This window comes from Sceloporus undulatus, chromosome 2 (genome assembly GCF_019175285.1).
Source record: "Sceloporus undulatus isolate JIND9_A2432 ecotype Alabama chromosome 2, SceUnd_v1.1, whole genome shotgun sequence".
Classification (NCBI taxonomy): domain Eukaryota; kingdom Metazoa; phylum Chordata; class Lepidosauria; order Squamata; family Phrynosomatidae; genus Sceloporus; species Sceloporus undulatus.
Window position 1 is genome coordinate 34,937,745 of NC_056523.1, and position 19,641 is coordinate 34,957,385.

Here is a 19,641-nt window from a genome sequence, read left to right on the forward strand (position 1 = left end):
CCCCTGGGTGTATTTCCAGGAAAAGCTATGGCAATTATGCAGGAGCTTTAACACAATGGAGCTAGACTGCCCTCTGGAGGTGTCAAATTCATAGTTAAAATAACTGCAAAACAGAATTGCATTTGTAGACGTTTTCAAGATCTCATTCTGTAAGATTAAAGTTTTTATAAACTATAAAGTTTCTGTTGTTCTGTAAGAGTAACACATTAAAATTTTACAATCTTTTTTTTTAAAAAAAATCTCTCGATTGTATCAAAGTGAAACTTTTGTTTTGTTTCTGTGGGGAAAAAAAGAAGCAATTCTCACAAGATCACTGTGGAAATAAGGAGTATGGTATCACCACATAATAGGGGTTGTGTGAAAAAGGTGGAACATATGTAAGCAGAGATTTGGTGTTATTTATAAAAGGAAATATGGTGGGATGCGGTGGCTTAGTGGTTCAGACGTCAATTCTGACAATTGGAAGAGCAGAAGATTGGCAGTTCAAGGCCCGAGTGCTGCATGATGGGGTGAGCTCCAGTCACTAGTCCCAGCTTCTGCCAACCTTGCAGTTCGAAAGCATGCAAATGCAAGTAGATAAATACATAACACTTCATTGAGAAGGTAACAGCATTCGGTGCAGACATGCTGGCCACATAACCCCACCAGAGTCATCTTCAGACAACGCTGGCTCTTCAGCTTGGTAACGGAGATGAGCACAGCCTCCTGCAGTCGGTTACGACTATGCATTAATGTCAAGGCACTAACTTTACCTTTACCTTATAAAAGGAAAATATTTTCCTCTGGTAGAAAAAGCAAAAGCACACTCAATTCTCAATTTTCTGAGAAGACTTTCCCAAGTGGGAGCTACACTTCCAAAAATATATTGATGATGACACTAAAATCTTCGGAGACCATGAACTTCTAACAATGGTGGTAACAGCTTGCAACAGGCAATTCAGCACTCTCATAGCAGAAATGCATGGTCAAAGTGAGGTATGATTCACATTTTATATGCACACATGTATAAATGTATCTTTAAGCAAAACAACAAGTGGATAGAAATTATTTTAAACTTTTTCCTAGACTGCTTTTTTAAAACTCACTCTCTTCATCACAGGATTCCATTAATGGATATAACAATAGCAATAGCATTTACATTTCTATACTGCTTCATAGTGAACTAAGCACTCTCTAAGTGGTTTACAATGTCAATTGCCCTCAACAAGATGTGTACTCATTTTACTGATCTACGAAAGGATGGAAGGCTAAGTCCACCTGGAGCCCTCTGGGATTGAACGCACAATGTTGTGGCTATAATACCAGCATTTAACCACTGCACCACCAGGGCTCCAAATGGAAGGACAAACATATATCTGGATTCCTCTGTGGATGTAGAAACAGTGTGGGGCAGTTTGGACTGAAGAAGGAAACCAAGAACTGAACTACTTTTGCATTCCAAACTTTGCTCCTCAAGCTGCTTTGCTGTTTTTGTTGTGTGCCTTCAAGTCGTTTCAGACATATGGAAACCCTAAGGCAGGGTTTTCTGGGGCTGAGAAAGTGTGATTTGACCATGGTCACTCAGTAGGTTTCCATAGCTGAGCAGGGAACTGAACCCTGGTTTCCAGAGTTGTAGTGCAATGTTCAAACCACTATACCAGACACTCTCAGAGATGCAAGTCCAAAGCAAATATCTGTGTACACTGAACCATCAAAAAACAAAGATGTCACCATGTCAGCTATCCATGCAGACAATTTTGGATTTTGGAATATGTTGGATTTTGGAACTCTGGTGAAGGAAGACTCAACCTGTATAACAAACAAATTATCTGCTTGGATACTTCCCTTAACTGTTATTGAAGATTACATAATTACCAAATTATCAGTAAATAATTTTGGAGAAGACAATTTCATTCTTTGGCTATTTAGTAAAAAAAATTGTTTAAAAATGCACACATATAGATATACTTACGTATCATCTATGAATGTTATTCCAAAATATTCCTTCTCTTTCAGGTTGAAATGTGAAGCTACCAGATCCAACAATTCCCGAGATAACAGTTTAGGCTATTAAAAAGAACAACATGGGTTATTTGGTATTTTCGTGTACTAAACAGCCATTCTTGCTTCAATGTGTCTGCAGGAAACTGGCAATCAGAATATTAAATCCCTCTCCTCTATAGACTTCTGTATTTGATGACACAATATCCTTTATTTCAGGCAAGATATGAGTGTGGCCCTCCAAATGTTGCTGTAATGCACATGACACCTCTACCATTGGCTACATAGGCTAAGGCCAATAGGAGTTGCAGTCCAAAATATGGAAGACCACACATTCCCCTCTCCTTTTTATCTCATAATCCAAACTACATATGATAATAATGCTTGTGTATCTTCATATTATGGAGACTATTTGACTCATGCATGCCATGCAGATTAAAAAAAAGATCAGCAAAGAGAAAAACTCTGTCAACGTGACCTACCCTTACAACTAATGGTTATTTAGTCTGTTAAAGATAGTACAATTATAAAAACCTAAATATTTAAATAAATAATAGCTGTTGGTAAGAGCCACCCCACCCAGGCATCTTCTCCCATCCTTCTCACTTCCAGACCAACAGAGAAGACATCTGCTCCATTCTCTGTGCCACCAGCCCTTCAGGTATAAAATTATGAAGACGTGTTTAATCTTCTTTTCTCTGGGCAAAACATATGCAACTCTTTCAGCTTATTTTCTTAGACACTTCATCCTCCTGGCTGTTCTCCTTTGGATACACTCTACTTTGCTGATATTCTACTTAAAATATGGTGCTGAAAACTGGACCATATTTCACTTGCTAGTACCCACTAAAGTAAACCCACAGAATCAATCAGAACTTGATAAATAAAAAAATGAATAAATTCCAAACTGTAGAAGCATCTCGACTAGTATCTGCCCACACCACCTGGGATTCTTATGATACTTAGAAATATGAATACCCTTTTGTGAGCCAGGGATATACCATTGAAATGAATAGGAATGGACAACTGCAGAATGATTTAACTATGATGATAATTTATAATGGCTCACCTGAACCAGCAGCTCCAATTTTCTGTCATCCAGAAGCTGTACCTGACAGTGTCTCCCTTCTGTCATCTGCAAAGAAAGGATAATATTGTTAGCAATCAAACATCAATGGAAAGGACTCTCATTGTTTCAAAGGAAGAGTACTATTGAAAATTCTAAGTTTGGTTTCATTAGCTAAACCAAAGTCCATCTTTTCAATTTTGAAACATATTGCATATAAATTATTTATATATTTATTTTAGTTTATTTATATTCTGCATTTTCTCTAGGGCTATAAACATACTCACTTTTTAATGTTAGCTACATTGATATTCCACCTGTTCCCCAATGAGCTCTAAACATGCCCCCCTCCTCATTTTATTCTCACAACAACCCTGTGTGGTAGATCAGGTTTAGAAAGCAGAATAATAGAATCATAGAATTGGAAGAGACCCCAAGGGCCACCCAGTCCAACCTTCTGCCATGCAGGAATACACAATCAAAGCACTCCTGACAGAGGGTCATGCAGTGTCTGTTTAAAAACCTATGAAGAATAGACTGTACCATTTTCCGAAGCAGTGTGTTCCACTCTTACTATCAAGAGATTTAGGTGGAACCTCTTTTCCTACAGCATGAAACCATTTCTCTATGTCCTAGTTTCTGGAGCAGCAGAAAACAAGCTTGCTCCATCCTCAATATGGTATGACTGGGCCAACCTCACTCAGTAAATTTCATGGCTCAATAGGATATCGAAATCCAATCTCTGTTGTCACAGTCCAGCAGTCTTAACTGCTGCACTACACTCTGCTTCCATAAATACATATATGTTCCATCCTCAAATCAAATCACACCACACTGTCATAGCACCATTATTCCAATTTAACATCTATGGCTGCATCGTATGGAATTTTGGGATTTGTAGTTTAGTGAAGCCCATGATTTCTGGCTGAAAATTCCAAATGCCCCTCCCTAAACTGCAGATCTGATTTCATATGATGTTGCCATGGCAACTGAAGTGGAATAATAGTGCTCTAACAGTATAGTGTAAAGGGGCCTATGTTAACACAGGATGCTACCTTATAGTACAATAATCAGACAGTTCTGTCATTCTGGTCCAATAGTGTCCAATTTGACCTGCAGCAGTTTTCCAGAAGCTATCTGCCATTACCTGTCAGGGCTGGCCTTATTAAGGGTGTATAAAGGGAAGAACCAATACAGCCATATGTTCCATGTTGCACACCTTGCAACCTATAAACCTCCCATTCCCCATGGGTTTAGTGGTGCAAACCAATAGCTGAAAGGAGGGGTGGGGGGCATGGAGGCCCAGCTAACTGAAACATCTCTGTGGTCTCTCTTTCCAGAGCCGGGATGGATTTATGGGTTTCATCCAGCTGTGATTACTCTGAATATGCACACATTTCCCTGTGAAAGATGGTGAACCTTGCATGTGTATATGTGTCTTCAGTTCACATGTCAACTTATGGTGACCTCATGAATTTCATAAGTTTTTTTCAGGCAAGAAATTTTCAAAGGTAGTTTTGTAAGTTACTTCTGAAATACATCCTACAGCACCTGGCATTTGTTGACAGGCTCCCATCCAAGTACTAACAAAGGCCTGACCTGTTTAGCTTCTAAGATCAGATGGGATCTAGTGCCTTTAGGGTATTTAAGCATGGGGACCTTACTACTTATCTATTGATTAATATTTCACCTCACCTATTTCTCCTTTTACTATCCTGGTCATCTCCGTTATACACAAACTGTGCTTACCCAACATTTCTTGCCATTGGCTTGCAACAGAAGATACTACCCTGTTAGTAGTGTTGAAATAAGATACAACTACCAGTCAACTTGTTAAGCTGCCAGTCAGGATTCAACTGCCAGAACATGGAATCAAGGATAGGGTGGGGTGCCATCTTGCCCTTGGGCTCTTTCAGACAGAATAATGTATTGAGCCAGTCATGCCACTTGCTATCTAACTCCATCGAACTGCAGAGGTGATGAACTGAACCTGGGACCTTTTGCACTGCATGACAAAAAGGAGCTCTGCTTGTGAGCTATAGTCTCCCTGCTAAAAGAGTCACTGACTGATTCAAGTGTAAAAATAAACAGTAAAAGTAATCTTACCTAATTTGTTCTAAAACTGTCACTGGTTGTATTGTGAGCCACTACATTTACTAAGGAGGCCTAAAAGGTTATTGGAGATCGGTTGGAGAAGTGCCAGTTGTTGTAGTACACTGCTTGAGAGGACCCAAATCAGAACCTAGTAAGGTTCTAATCGAAACAAAACAGTGTAATTCATTCCCACTCCTACGTAACAGAGAATGCTAAGATTCAATATGTTACCAAGTCAAATTATTCACTCATAGAAATTCCAGTAAAAGGGGGAAGCAATTATTAAATAAGTTTTTGCTTCAATATGGTACTTCAATATGAGTGTGTGGGCCACAGTTCTCAGCAATCAAATCTACATTTCCCTTCTATAACCTCAAAAATTTGAAGTAAAACCTGCAGGATATTTTTGCTGTTCTTTCAAAAAAAGCAGCCGCCTCCTGCACACCAAACATGCTGTTAGAGACAATATTTTTAGGTTCCACATTGCCATTAACTTATAATCCAAATGTAGTTAGATGCTACACAAACAGGAAGCCTCGTGGAAGGAATAAGTTTAATTTAGGATTTAAAAAAACAGGGAGCAACCTGTGTATATAAATACAGAATATATTTGTAGTAAGGAGACCTTTGGAGGAGGTATTTCTAGATTACAGAATTCTGATTCTTTCTTTCTTTCTTCCCTGCTTAGTACTGTGATTTTGTTTTCTTTATCCAGAAATCTATCTGGTTTGGCAGGCTACATGTGTCACTGTTTCTTTTAATATAGGATTGTATTTTAGTTCTCCAAAACTATTTTTAAATAGGTAAAACCCCAACAATTTGAAGCAAGCCCAGGAGAAAAATTACCCGTGGGTTAGTTAGCATCAAGTCTGCCCGCCATTCAGACTTGTTTCTCCCATCTGTGCCTATATCCACTTTTTCTATTCTTGTTGGTTCCCTATGGCTGCATTTTCCTTGTCCATTATTTTTGTCTTTCTTTTGCATTTTCCTTGTCCATTATCTTTGCAGCCCCCAGCTCAACTAGGAGTATACACATTGGCAACAGGCCCAAAATATGTTATTAAACATATACAAATATGCTAACAGCCTATTTATTTTATTTTATTGCATGGTGACCATCTAGAGAGGATTGCAAAACATGGTGACCTTTGGCCTCAGATATGTGTTGGTGTCTGGGTACATGTTGAAATTTTGTTGGCTAATCCATGTATAACAGCCAATCTGGCACAAACAGTTCTGTCACATTCTCCCCCCAAAGCCTCTGCTTCCCTCTTCCCAATGGTAGGGTCAAGCCCGGTTGGTGTCAAAACATCAGTGGAACCACCACCACATCAGCATGAATAAAAAATCTGATCACAATGTATGTATTCATCTCTCAAATCCAGTTTTCTTAGCTCTTTAGAATCCCAGATTGGTATCAGATTCAGGGTCCCACTGATTTACATTGCTGCTGTGGCTCCATGGTCAAAATCTCCACACCTTTATACCATGGATGTACTTCTGGGCCCCTCTAGCACAAAATTCTAAGGACTTCACCAAACTACAAATCCCAAGATTCCACATGACAGATAAAATGGCATCAAACTACTATAACTGTGTAGTGGTAATTTTGTCTTGAGTCATTAGAGATGGCTCCTTCTCTCCCAGTCATTGTGATATCAAGGCTCACCCTGTACTCTGCTCTACATCTATTTTCTTGTTAGAAGCAAATAGGGCAGATTAAATGTTCCTTATCCTATTTCCCTAAATAAGTGAGAAGGAGAATTTATTGGAGAATAACCCACAATAACCTTGATCTGGGAATAGCTCCTTGCACTAAGATTTCTATCTTAATTACCAAACAGGTAAGCTGTATAATGTTTAATGATGCCACTGGCCTATCCCTAGGTCTCAGGTTTTGATATGGAAACCCCAGGGCCCAGGGTGATCTTGAAGTGGCAACCCAAACTGCTAGTCATGAAAGGAATTAGCATAAGAAGCGATATCAAGGTGATATTAGTGAAAAAAGACAAAAATCCTTCCTAATGATGAAGAACGCTGGAATAATAGGCTGCCAGCATTTTCAAAGGGTGACTTTGCATGAGAAAGATATCATAAACAGTTTGGAACACGGGTATCTAAAAGAGCAGCACCTCCTCTATGTTTCTGCATACTCTTTAAATTCAGCAGTAGAGATATTCGTCTTCTGTGACAAGGCGACCAGAGAATAGTTCCATTTGGTGGCGGGATCACAACTGTGCAATACACTTCCTACTAATGCCGGACTAGTGCTGATTTTTGTGGCTTTTGATGCCAAGTGGACACAAATTTATTTTCCTGAACTTTTATTGGGTAATGCATTTTATTCTTCTTACTTCTCCACTTAGAACCATAGAATCAAAGAATCGTAGAGTTGGAAGAGACCAGAAAAGCTATCCACTCCAACCCCCTGCCATGCAGGAACTCTCAATCAAAGCATCCCTGACATATGGCCATCCAGCCTCTGTCTAAAGACCTCCAAGGAGGGAGACTCCACCACCCTCAAAGCAAGTCTGTTCCACTGTCGAACAGCCTTTACTGCCAGGAGGTTCCTCCTAATGTTGAGGTGGAATCTCTTTTTCTGTAGCTTGCATCCATTATTCCGGGTCCTGTTCTCTGGAGCAGCAGAAAACAAGCTTGCTCCATCCTCAACATGATATACCTTCAAATATTTAAACAGGGCTATCATATCACCTTTTAGCCTTCTCTTCACTTACTGTTTCACTGTGATGTTTTTTGTCATTGTATTTTATACCTATTTACTGTTTGATTACAAAATTAATTATTTAATTATTATTTTTGCCATGGTTACTGCTAGCTACCACAAAAACATATGTTGAAAAGTAGCATAGAACTACAGTATTTCATTTTTTTAACAGATGTTGATGCAAAATCCTGCCCCTTTGAAGAAAACTTTTTTTCACATAAAACACAAAATGCTGAAAGTTTGACTCAGCCCTAAGACTAAATGTGAGTGAACGTATGTAGTAAAATGTATGAGTTAGTTCTACTGGCATTATGTTTAATGTAGCTCAGAGGGTTTATGGTTTTAGGGAAAGATCTTAGACATCCCACTGTTAAATTTTCCAAGGCTGGTAAGAAGGTCTTTCCTTGTTAAAATTTCCAGAAGGAACCTCTCCCATTCCTCCAGCTATTTAGCTAAATCATTTAAGCTCCTTGTGGAATGTCCTTCTGATTTAAGAGTGGTTTATCTCATATTAGCTTAATCCTGTTACCAGATGAATGAACATAAACCTTAGTTAATTCACTCTTAATTGAAAAGCAAGAGTGTCTGTATTATCACTGCAAAACTGGATTAAATTCCAATGTATCATTAGAGCAGATTCATGTAACCACGATTCTAGCAACAGCTAATGGAAGAGACAGGAAAAACAAGAAATCTCTTTCACTCACATGCATATTTGTATCAGAAAATTTTGAACACATGCCAAAAAGGAGAAAACTGTCAGCTTGGGACCCAGCTAATGAAAAAGCAAATTTGCATTCAGAAAAAGCTTATTAGCTAATGTACCTAAAGATCTGCAAATCTGCCACCTTCTGTTCCTAAAACAGTTAATTGTTCACACTCTTTCACAGAACAAACTTGCAACCTAATATAAGAGCTCCAACAGTACTGAAATGTAGGTCAGCACAAACAGTCAGGTCCCAGTATCATCAAACAACAATAACAACAACTAAAAAGAGGCCACAAATGGACCCTGATGGCTATCACCTCTGCTAAAATGAGACATAACTTGTAATTGCTTTCATCCACTCTCACATTCCCCCCAGAAGCTTTGTTAAAGAAGAGATTAGATTGTACAACTCCATGTGAACTCCAGTGGGGCTCTGGGGTCAATCTCCCCATGACCTGGTTTCAGGGAACATAAGACATCGCAGCTATCAATCTTGAGGGGCTAGAAAGGACAGATTCAGTCCAGGGGAGAGACAAGTCAAGTTCCAGAGGAAGATATCAAAGGGCTCAAAGGCAGGCAACATAGCTGAAGCCAAGCAGTAGAACCAGCCCTCCCTTTAAGCAAACCAGCCCTCCCTTTAAGCAGGCATCTTTAGTGGTGAGTGTTCATGGTGACAAGGGAAGCAGAAGCCTACTGTGTTGGTGAGGGGGGGGGGGACTGAGCCAGGTGTGCCATACAGTTTGCTCTGTATCCACTATCCTCAGGTATGTTGGAGGACAATCCTTCCTCAACAATGCTCAAGTTATATTCAGCTGCCAGTCTGGTTGGTTACTGAATACGCAACTGGGAAGGGATGCCATTTAGTATTTGATTCCAAAAGCAAAAGATCTTGAGTCAGCCTCAGCAAGAGTAGGATCATCACATACAGGAAGGACGTTGGGTCCCAAAAGAAAGTAGTAGAGGGGAAGGGGACTCTACACTGAGCCAAGCAATCTTCTCGGGAAGAGAAGTTTCCTCAGACTAAGAACAACTTCTTAACAGATTTTGGCTAGTTAACAGGGATTGGTTCTTGAAGTCTACTGATAAAGTCAGCCAGGTGACAGCACTCCGAGGCAGAGCTCAATCAGCCAGACTTATGCTTGACTGAGAAAGTGCATTAGCAGTACAAGGAAGACACAACACTCTAACTACCAGGACTCCACGGGCATCCCAACTGCAACTGACACCCCAGGAATTTCCCCTCATGTTTAATGTCAAATTAATATTAAAACGGAAGCTGGGGGTGACCTAGGCATGACCCTGATGTGGACACCTGACTTGCTCACATGTGGAAAGACCAGTTAGGGCTAGCCAGGGTCAAGAAGGCACCCACCATGATGGGATTCCCCGAGGCCACAGCATAATTCCTTTTGTCTACAGAGGGCATGACAGGATCATGGCCAAAGAGGGTGATTGTTTGTGTTTACCTAGGACAGGGAAGCACTGGCAAATCCCTTTGTCTAGCACGTTCACAGCAATAACCCAGCTATTCGCTTCTAGTCTGAACTATTCTTTTCACCCTGGGAAACCAGTGAGCAGAATTTCTAATCCTTTCAAGCCTTGGTTTCTGCCCCCAAGACACAATTCTGGGTATATATACAGCTAGTAAAACAGCTATTCTCTGGTCTTGGTCTAGTTTGCAAGCAGGCAGGCACTCTGTTGGTTTGACTAGACTAGCCTCCTCAATATGCTGGATAACCCCTCTCCTTCCCCACAGCAGCTATTGAATCTTCTCTGTTCTGGACTCCCATCGATTGGAATCAAGATTCACATCACTAACGTATCACCATTAGCAAAGCCTTAAACCCATTCCACTTCTCCCACCTTTGCTTTCCTAGCTCCTGTGTGTCTCTCTGTGTGAGTGTATGTGTGCTTGTGTGTGCTGATTGTTTTCTCTAACAAAAATACAAACTTAGTTGGATTTGCCTCTGAAGTTCTGTGTGATTCTGACCTGGTATACAATTTGGTTGCTATCCCAGGCCACTGTTACCCTGACTGTACTATATTGCTCATTTGAGTTAATATTAAATTCCCCTAAAACATATTAATTTGGGGGTGTCCTCCCCAGACACCAGCAATTTGGGTAACACAACAACCCATTTCCCTTGCTAACAATGATGACATCACATGTCTCCTTTAATTTGTGGCCCTCTAAATAATCTTGCACTGCAACTCCCATCAACGCTAGCCTGCACAGTCATTAATTAGAGGTGATGGGAATTGAATTCCAACAACATCTGGAGGGATGGAAAGTTGCCTACCAACTATTGGGTCTCACAAAGAGATCTAGATTGCCAGCAGCTTCACGTTATGGCATAAAAATAATGAAAATGAACTTATTTTGCCACCAGGGGGAAAAATGCTTTCCAAGGTTACATTTAATAAAGGAAATGCACAAAGAGAACGGGGAATGTTGTTTAATCGTGTGCATAGAAATAAACACTTGGCTTGTGCCAGATTCTATTGAAGAAAAGGCCTGGAGCAAAGAAACTAAAAAAAAATCCACACAAAATGCCCAAATGATTGCAAATGCGTATTTTGTTCAAACATTCATAGCATCAAAGCCACAAGGCCATAGAATGAGATACAATAACCTCAGTGGAGAAAGCATAACTTGGAAAAGTTACTTCTTTTTTTACTACAGCCATCAGACTCCCCTGACTGTGGATTCTTTTTCTAATCCAAACAGTAACTTTTCAAATATCTTGGGGGGACGGACGGACGATGATGACTTGTTTGAAAATCTAAAATTCTGAATCTACCATTGTGAAGAAAACTAAATTGTTGTCAAACCAGCGGTCATAGAGACTATATTCCACTGAAATCATGGGACTACTCCATAGAGGCGAACAGGATTCAAATAATGTTTCTACATGCACACTAAAGCATTATTTTTGTGTCTCTAACAATACACTATAACTTAAACAATCTAGAAAATCAGTCCCTTTTAATTACTCTAATTTGGTTTGTGGCTTTTCTATACATTGGGTAACTGCTATTATATAAAAACAGAAAACAGCCATTTTCAGAACACATACTAACATATTCGTGTATTCATAGATTTGAAACTATTCCAATATTAAAATGGATTACTCATTAAAAGAATATAATGCAGTTTTAAAAAGATAAACATTCTTAAAACAGTACTTGAAATATCATTATTATATGCTATTTTATGCCATTGTATTATAAAGCTTTCTTTTTGTCTGGGCAATGACAGAGATAAGATTGGTCAGGCAGGTTTGTGTGGTCCAGGCCAAGTAGCCTCATTTACAGAGTTTGTTGTACTGAGAAAAGGAACAGAAGGATTGTGTTGCAAAGAAGGTTGCCTATTCCTGTCACAGAGAGAAGTCCTGGCCAGCCATGGAAATAGTGAAGGAGGGAGTGGGTAAACACTAACGACAATTCCCAGGCAAAGAGCCACTGAAGAATCTACATCAGTTACCACAGCGAAAGGTGGTTGGCATCCATGACATGAAGGCCAGAATTCTTAGGAGCAGAGAAACCCAGTCCCATGCCAAAACATAAGACTTGTATGACTGAATCTGAGGAGGCATGAAGAAACTCTGCCAGAATGAGTTTGGAATTAGGAGGTAGGAGAAGTGCAACCTGATTTCTACTGCTTTTAGATTGCAATTCCCAGAATTCCCTAACCAGAGTATCTATCATGTGTGCTGGTTAGGAGACTCTGAAATCTGAATTTCACAAAGGGAACTTTTCTAAGCTCTCTTTGTTTGTACACAGTCCCATGTGGCTTGCTACAAAGGATATTGGTATAGAGATCAGAGGGCTCAGGTTTTAATATCAACTAATCCTGACGTCTATGAGACAAGATGGCGAGGAAAAAAAAGGAAGAACTAGCTCAGACTTGAATGCTGGAGAAAGGCCAGATACACTGACTGTAATGAGTAAAGCTAAGACTGGTGCGCTTTGGCTTCTCCTGGAGGCATGCAGCCTTGCTGTCCAATACAAGCAGCATTCAATGGAAAGCAATAGCAGGCTTATGCCTTTTGGATGCTGTTTTCCAAAGCCATTTTGGCTGTGCTGTGTTACCTTTGGCAAGATCTACAGCTACTTTGGGATGGTTTCAAAATTATTCAGAGGAAGCTTAGTTTGATTCTAATATGCTATATTTTTTAGTCTATGTAGAGAAGGATTTGTGTGTGGTTTCCTCCCTTAAAAAAAAGGACCGAATGGGAGGATTTCTTGGCTCCTGAAGCACATCGGCTGACTTTCATGTAATCTCCACCAGCTGAACCAGCTAAAAACCAAAACAAAGCAACAAAACACTGGCAAGGTAACAAGTGCACAACATTTCCACCCTGAGAAGTGAAGGCAGAATGCCACTGTTTATTCATCAGGGCTATATACACATGATATATCACTATCTTTTATTACATTCCAATAAATAAATAAATAACTGTACCAAGGTGATCCAAATGGTGTACTAAGAAGAAAAAGCATTTGTGTGTGTATTCTGCATTACGTTTATTCTATTTCCAACTTATTCTTTGCCTTCATATTATTTCCAACTTTTCTTGATCCTAAACTAGCAAACCTAAAAGACCATACAGCTCATCAAACAACTGCCACCCCTCCTCTAATCTCAATAAGTAAAACTGCAATAAGTAAATCTTTTCCCTATAAAGATATGGAATTACCTATGTGATCCCTTCTGTGACCCAGCCCTCAAACTAACCAATTCCCTAACAAATGGCAAAGTGGCTTTGATGGGAATTTACTTCCTCTAAGTAAAAAAGATGGTAGTGTAGACACAACAAGTGACACAGGAGCAAAGAGAAGAGAAGGATTCTTCTAGGTGCCCCCAAACTCCAAAGCTAAAGAATGCAATATCAAATCATCCCAGACCAAACACCAGCCTCATGTCCTATGCTAAGAAATTGTCTTTGTATTCTCCTCCACTCTTGCACTTATAGGGACTAGGGATCTGGTTTTCTTGAATAAAAGATGGAATCATCACGTTGCCAGGTCAAGTGAGAAACCACAGGAAATAATACCACCCATGTCTCCCTCCCTCTTGTACCCACCCCACACCCATCCCTTTACTACCTCAAATGCTAGTTATGAAAGAATAGGAAGCAATCAGTACAAAACAACTCCAAAAGCAGAGCCAGTAAAATACTTTGTGTACATCTGCTTTCCTTGGCAGCAATGCTACGATTTAATTAGAGCTTGTGTACAGCACACTCATCCCATAGCACAGTGGCCATACAGCAAGTTACAGTAACCAGTCAAAAGCTTAGGAGCTTGTTTTGTTCTGTTTTCTTGTGTAGAGTTATTGCTAAATCCCATGGGTAATCACATGAGATTGAATGATTCCTATAGTAAAAGTAATTCCTATAGTAATATTCTCTCTCTGTGTGTGTGTGTGTGTGTGTGTGTGTGTGTGTGTGCACGCGCGAAATGGAGATGTATTCTTATCTTTGCAACTGATTCCAAATCATTAGCAGTCTCCTTAAACCTGTGTCTACATAAAGTGGCATATCTGCGCAATGAACTACATTAAGTTCTTATGAATGTACAGAGATATGAGAGTCTCCAATCAACATGAGGTCCGATATTTAGAATGTTGGACTGGGATTTGAGGGATCCATGTTCAAGTCATGTTCAAGTCCTCACCAAGCCATGAAACTCATTCAGTGCCCATAAGTAGTCACTGTTAGCCTAACCTACCTCACAGGGTTCTTGCAAAGATAAAGCAGAGAAGAGACAAGAAAGGCATCTCAACTTTGAGCTCACTGAAGTAATGATGATGTAGAAATGTAACATACCAATAATAATATTTTCTATCTGTCTCTGTGCTGGCACTGGTGGTCTAATAGTTCACATTATTTCCCACCTTCTATTGTTGACACTTTATAGTACAGTGGACCCTTGCGATACACTGGGGTTTGGTTCCAAGATCCCCGTGTAAAACATGCTCAAGTCCCATTAAATATAATGACATAGCAAAATGGTGTCCCTTATAAAAAATGGAAAATCAAGGTTTGGTATTTGAAATTTATACTTTTCTTTGAACATTTTCAAACTGTGGATACTTGAATCCGTGTATAAAAAAATCTGTGTATAAGAAGCGCCGACTGTAAGTACTAAATGGGCAAATCAGTCAGGGGTACCTCCTATGGGAACAGCCTTTTAGTTGATATGAACATTTTGACTTTGCTGTCTTTATTCTGAGGTAATTGCCACTTGTGATAGCAGCTAGCAAATGAATTTAGTTATGTTACCAGTGTAACATAACTAGGGTTAACAACAACTCCTTTTGTGAAGTAACAGTTATTTATACAGTCACAGGGTAGGAGATAGCCATACTACTTAGGTGAGTTTTATATTACAGGCTATTCACTTGTACCAATTTTGAAAGGTAACTAAAATAACTTTTCTTACTTTCAAATAGCAAGAAAGAAAAATGTTACTTTTAAAGATATTAACTATAACACAAACGAACTACAGTCAGGCCTCCGTATCCATGGATTTCTTATCCACGGATTCAAACATCCACAGCTTGAAGATATTCAAAATTATATATAAATTCTTAAAAGCAAATTGTGATTTTGCCATTTTATATAAGGGACAGCATTTTACTATCCATTATATTTAATAGGACTTGAACATCCATGGATTTTGGTATCCACTGGTGGTCCTGGAACCAAACTCAAACAAATACTAAGGGCCCACTGTACTAGAAGAAAAGTGAGCTTGAAAATGGTAAAGGTAAGCAATTACTTGAAGAAGAAAAAACTTTCCAAGCACTGGAAGAAGAGGGAGAGAAAGGATGCAAATGGATTTGACAGTGTTGGGATTTTATGACTCATTTAACCTCAAAATAAGGGTGTGGATCAATGAGCCCTTTCTAAGAGGCTGCTAATGAGTTCCATGCCAGCCGTTGCACCTCTCGATGCCAAGACTTGCATCAGACGACAGAGAAGAACAGATCTCACTCATGAAACGTTTAACGGTTACCAACTGAAAAGAAGTAGCTGTGCCAACAATATCTTGCCTAGCCTCTGGAGACTTTGGAACATCTCCTTGATGGCAGTAACACTGTGTTAAATCATTCTGCTTTGAAGAATCTCAATACTATTAATATGTCTCAATACACTATATCTGTGAAAATCAGAATCTGTAGCCTGTGTTGATAATGATCAAGATCTCAGGGGCCAAAAGGCTGCAAGCAATGTGTTTGCAAAGAACTGAAAATGATGCTTATAAAATAGCAATAAACATAACTTTCATTGTAAAGAAAAGCAACTCTATGCTCTGGACAATGCGCATCATCATAATATGCTGTAAGGAATATCAATTTTTCTGTAGCCAGAAAACATATAATTTTCTGTATTTTATGTTTAGTTTGCCATTTTCTGATATTTTCATTGACTCTCTGTAGCTATTCTCTCTATTGTCATATTTCTTACTCAGTGAAGTTGATTTTACAACAACCCATGCACTAAAGAGTCTAAACAAAACACATACATATAAATTCTCTTACCTCCAAATCACATGCTCTCAGAATTTTTAAAGAGCTGGCTGAAGTGCAAAAAGGACAGTACATCCACTAAGCCTACAAGTCTTTCCCCTAGGTAACAGTAAAGGTATTCCCCACTGACAAGGTTGTCAAGTCATGTCCAATCATAGGAGGCAGTGCTTATCTCCATTACTAAGCCGATGAGCCAGCAGTGTTAGACTAGTCTGTGATCATGTGGCCAGCATGATTGCACAGAATGTTGTTTACCTTCCCACCAGAGTGGTACCTAGTTATCTAATTGCATTTGCATGCTTTCTAACTGCTGGGTTGGCAGAAACTGGGACTAGTAATGAGCTCACCCCATCATGCGGCACCCGGGCCCCAAACTGCTAACCTGCCGATCTTGCAATCAACAGGGTCAGCATCTTAACCACTTGAGCCACCGCACCCCCTAAATAAAAGCTATTTAGAGCAGAGGTTTGCACAGTCCCAGACCTCTTCCATCACCATGTTATCTCTTGGAAATGACCAGACAATTTGTTGCTTTACTTACAGATTCAGAAACAAAAGCACTTCCATACGAGCCAAGCAGCATGACATATTAAAGAACTGCAAAGAATAAAAGGCAAAAAACTTGCCTTAAAAAGAAAAAGAAAAAAAGAACCACCCATGTCAATAAGTCCCACTGTGATGTAGTTATTTGCCTTTTACCATTTCTTAGTTACATCCACAAACCAGCACTTTCAGCAACAGACCCTCCCTGTAATTCCAATCCAAACTGATAAGTGGTCTAATACAGTACTACTCACAGTGATGGTCCATGGACTGATGCCAGTCCCTGAGTGCTGATCATAGAATCATAGAATCCTAGAGTTGGAAGAGACCACAAGGGCCATCCAGTCCAACCCCTGCTATGCAGGAACTCTCAATCAAAGTATACCCGAAAGATGTCCATCCAGCCTCTGTTTAAAGACCTCCAAAAAAGGAGACTCCATTATCTTTGAGGAACGGTGTTCCACTGTCGAACAGCCCTTACTGTCAGTGCTATCATATCACCTCTTAACCTTCTCTTCTCCAGGCTAAGCATCCCCAGCTCCCTAAGCTGTTCCTCATAGGAGATGGTTTAAGACCATTTTAGTCACACTGACAACATTGGATGAAATTTGCAAGTACTGTAGTTCCTTAGGAGGGGACTAGGCCCACCAACTGTCAGAAATCAGTATTAAAGTGTTTCTGTTACATTTCCGTCTTCTATTCTGCCTTTACATTTTATTTTAAAAAGAAAAGAAAATCAGTGGCCAACAACTTTTTTACTCTTTTGGCAGAACTGGAAAATTTTACAGTCACAAGTTGCCTCTTCTGAGGAGATACTGCAATATTTTGAGACAACAGGTAGATGCTGGTTGTTTTATGCAAAATCATCTGCTCATAGGGCATTTTAAAATATGCACTTATCTTCTCAGTTCCTTGTAATTCACAATTCTGATTGCAACAACACATACGTGACACTAAGTAAAAGTTTATAAAATTTCAGAAGGACAGATACATTAATATATGTGAAACTAAGGGCCGAAGTAGAAAGTCCGAAAGGAACAATCTCTGGCTGCTCTGGCTGCAATTGCTCTGGGACCACAGCGACCAGATGGCCCGCTCTTGAAGTGGGCAACCACTGTGGTCCCAAACAGGCTGCCAACAGGAGTGGATTAACTCTACTCCTTTTGCTGTGTCCTAAATAGGGAGGCAGGCTAATTTGCATTCTCCTTCACTTCCTACCTGATTTGAGTGGGGGGGGGGGGGGTGTATGAAAATAACACATGTATTACCAGGCAAAAAAACTGCAACATTTCAGAAATACAGATAGACTGGGGAGGATCCTGCATGAAATCCTCATCCCAATCCCACCCAAATAAGCTTTGTTTCCCCTGATGCAAACAGTGCTCAAACACTGCTTTTTCTAAAGGCTGAAGTAGATACCCTGCCTTGCTTCAAATGCATTTTTGATATGGAGATAATCTCTTATCTTTCAAAATAGACCATGACCTTTGCCCACTCATCAGAGGATCAGGACTGTGCTAGGTAGCAAAGCGCTATTCCTCTATGTAGTGCTAATGCTTGAAAAAATGTTTTTTCTTTTCTTTTTAGAGTGGGTGTTTCACTGAATGGCATAGGAACCAGAGATGACTCAGATTTATGAATCCAGGACAGGAGAGAACAGCGTAAATCAGTTGCCATAATAAGGCAAAGACACAGCAGTCCTCTTCCCAGCATTTCTTCCTTTTTCACGGATCTCCTGAAAATGCTTTAATTTGGACATTACGTAATTGTGCTACCCTCAGTAGAAGAATGGATTCATAAATTACAAGATCTACGAGAAATGGACAAATTAACCTATCTTATGAACAATAAATCTGTAAGCAAATTAGAAAATGAATGGCTTCCAGTCCTCCTTTTTTGGGAGGAATTTTGTGGAATCAACAAAGATTTGCTACTATACTAATTTTATATCTGTTAAGAAGTAACATATGTAATTAGGCAACTGTAATTCTGAAATTGTATCTTTCTTTATTTTTATTTTTTTCTCATTCTTTGTTTATTGTTTGCTTTCTTTCTTATGATACCATTAGTTCAAATTATTGTACATTTTCTGTTGTTGTTTCTTTTTCAAATAAAATAAAATAAAATAAAAGAATTTGTGAATAATTATGCTGATGTATTTTATTAATTAATTTATTTATTCCAATTATACACTTCCTTTCCCCTGGAAACTTTACAATAAAAATCTTAAAACACTTAAAACCAGCTTGCTAAAATCGTATAAATTACATAAAACATACAAAAGTTAAAAAATACTAAATAGCGCACATGCCTCATATAAAAGCCTACCTGACAATAATTATATATTAAAAGCCTGCTTTAATAAAAATGTCTTTGCCTGCCAAGGAAAGTAAAGCAGAGAGAGGGCCAACCTAGCCTTCCATGGAAGGAAGTTCCAGAGAGTAGGAGCAACCACCAAGAAGGCTCTCTCTCGTGTCCTCACCAAGCGAGCCTGTGGTGGTGGTGGAACCAAGAGAAAGCCTTCCCATGTAGGAAATAGCAGAAGGAGAAAAAAGGCTATGAGAAGAGCACCCACAGTGAAGACACTGCAAAAATATGTTGCCCTGCGCTACAGTCACACCACTGCTGTGAAACCCTCAAAGAACTACTACTGAAGACTGTTTTTCAGGCTTTCAGAGGGCCTCAATTCCTGGCCTCTCTTGGGCCCAAAAAACAGGGGGGGGGGGGGTATTTGACAAAATTGCTCAGGCATAGGGGAACACTTTGAGCCAACAATGTTTTTTAAAAGGAAAACAAAAATAATTGGGGTGGGACAGATCAGTGGCACTGCTGAGACTGGTGTCACTCAGTGCAGGGGGGGGAGGGAGGGGGTGCAAAATACCTTGATCTCCCTCCACTGCTGAGGTGGAGTAGTGCTGCGGCTTCCAGCAGGCCCATTTAGGGTCCAGTACAACTGCTGGGTGAGTGAGAAAGGGAGGCAACACCTT

General features: G+C 39.7%; 1 protein-coding gene across 3 annotated transcripts in view; it reads right to left on the reverse strand.

Moving 5' to 3' along the window:
* The window catches only part of FRMD4B (FERM domain containing 4B), a 291,444-nt gene that overhangs the window by 140,406 nt on the left and 131,397 nt on the right, over nucleotides 1–19,641 (reverse strand). For all 3 annotated transcript variants that reach the window (XM_042451936.1, XM_042451935.1, XM_042451934.1), the window contains 2 exons: nucleotides 3,050–3,115; nucleotides 1,952–2,046 (listed from right to left, as the gene is read on the reverse strand). In XM_042451936.1, the coding sequence (XP_042307870.1) occupies nucleotides 1,952–2,046; nucleotides 3,050–3,115 (161 nt within the window). The remainder of the gene's footprint in view (nucleotides 1–1,951; nucleotides 2,047–3,049; nucleotides 3,116–19,641) is intronic.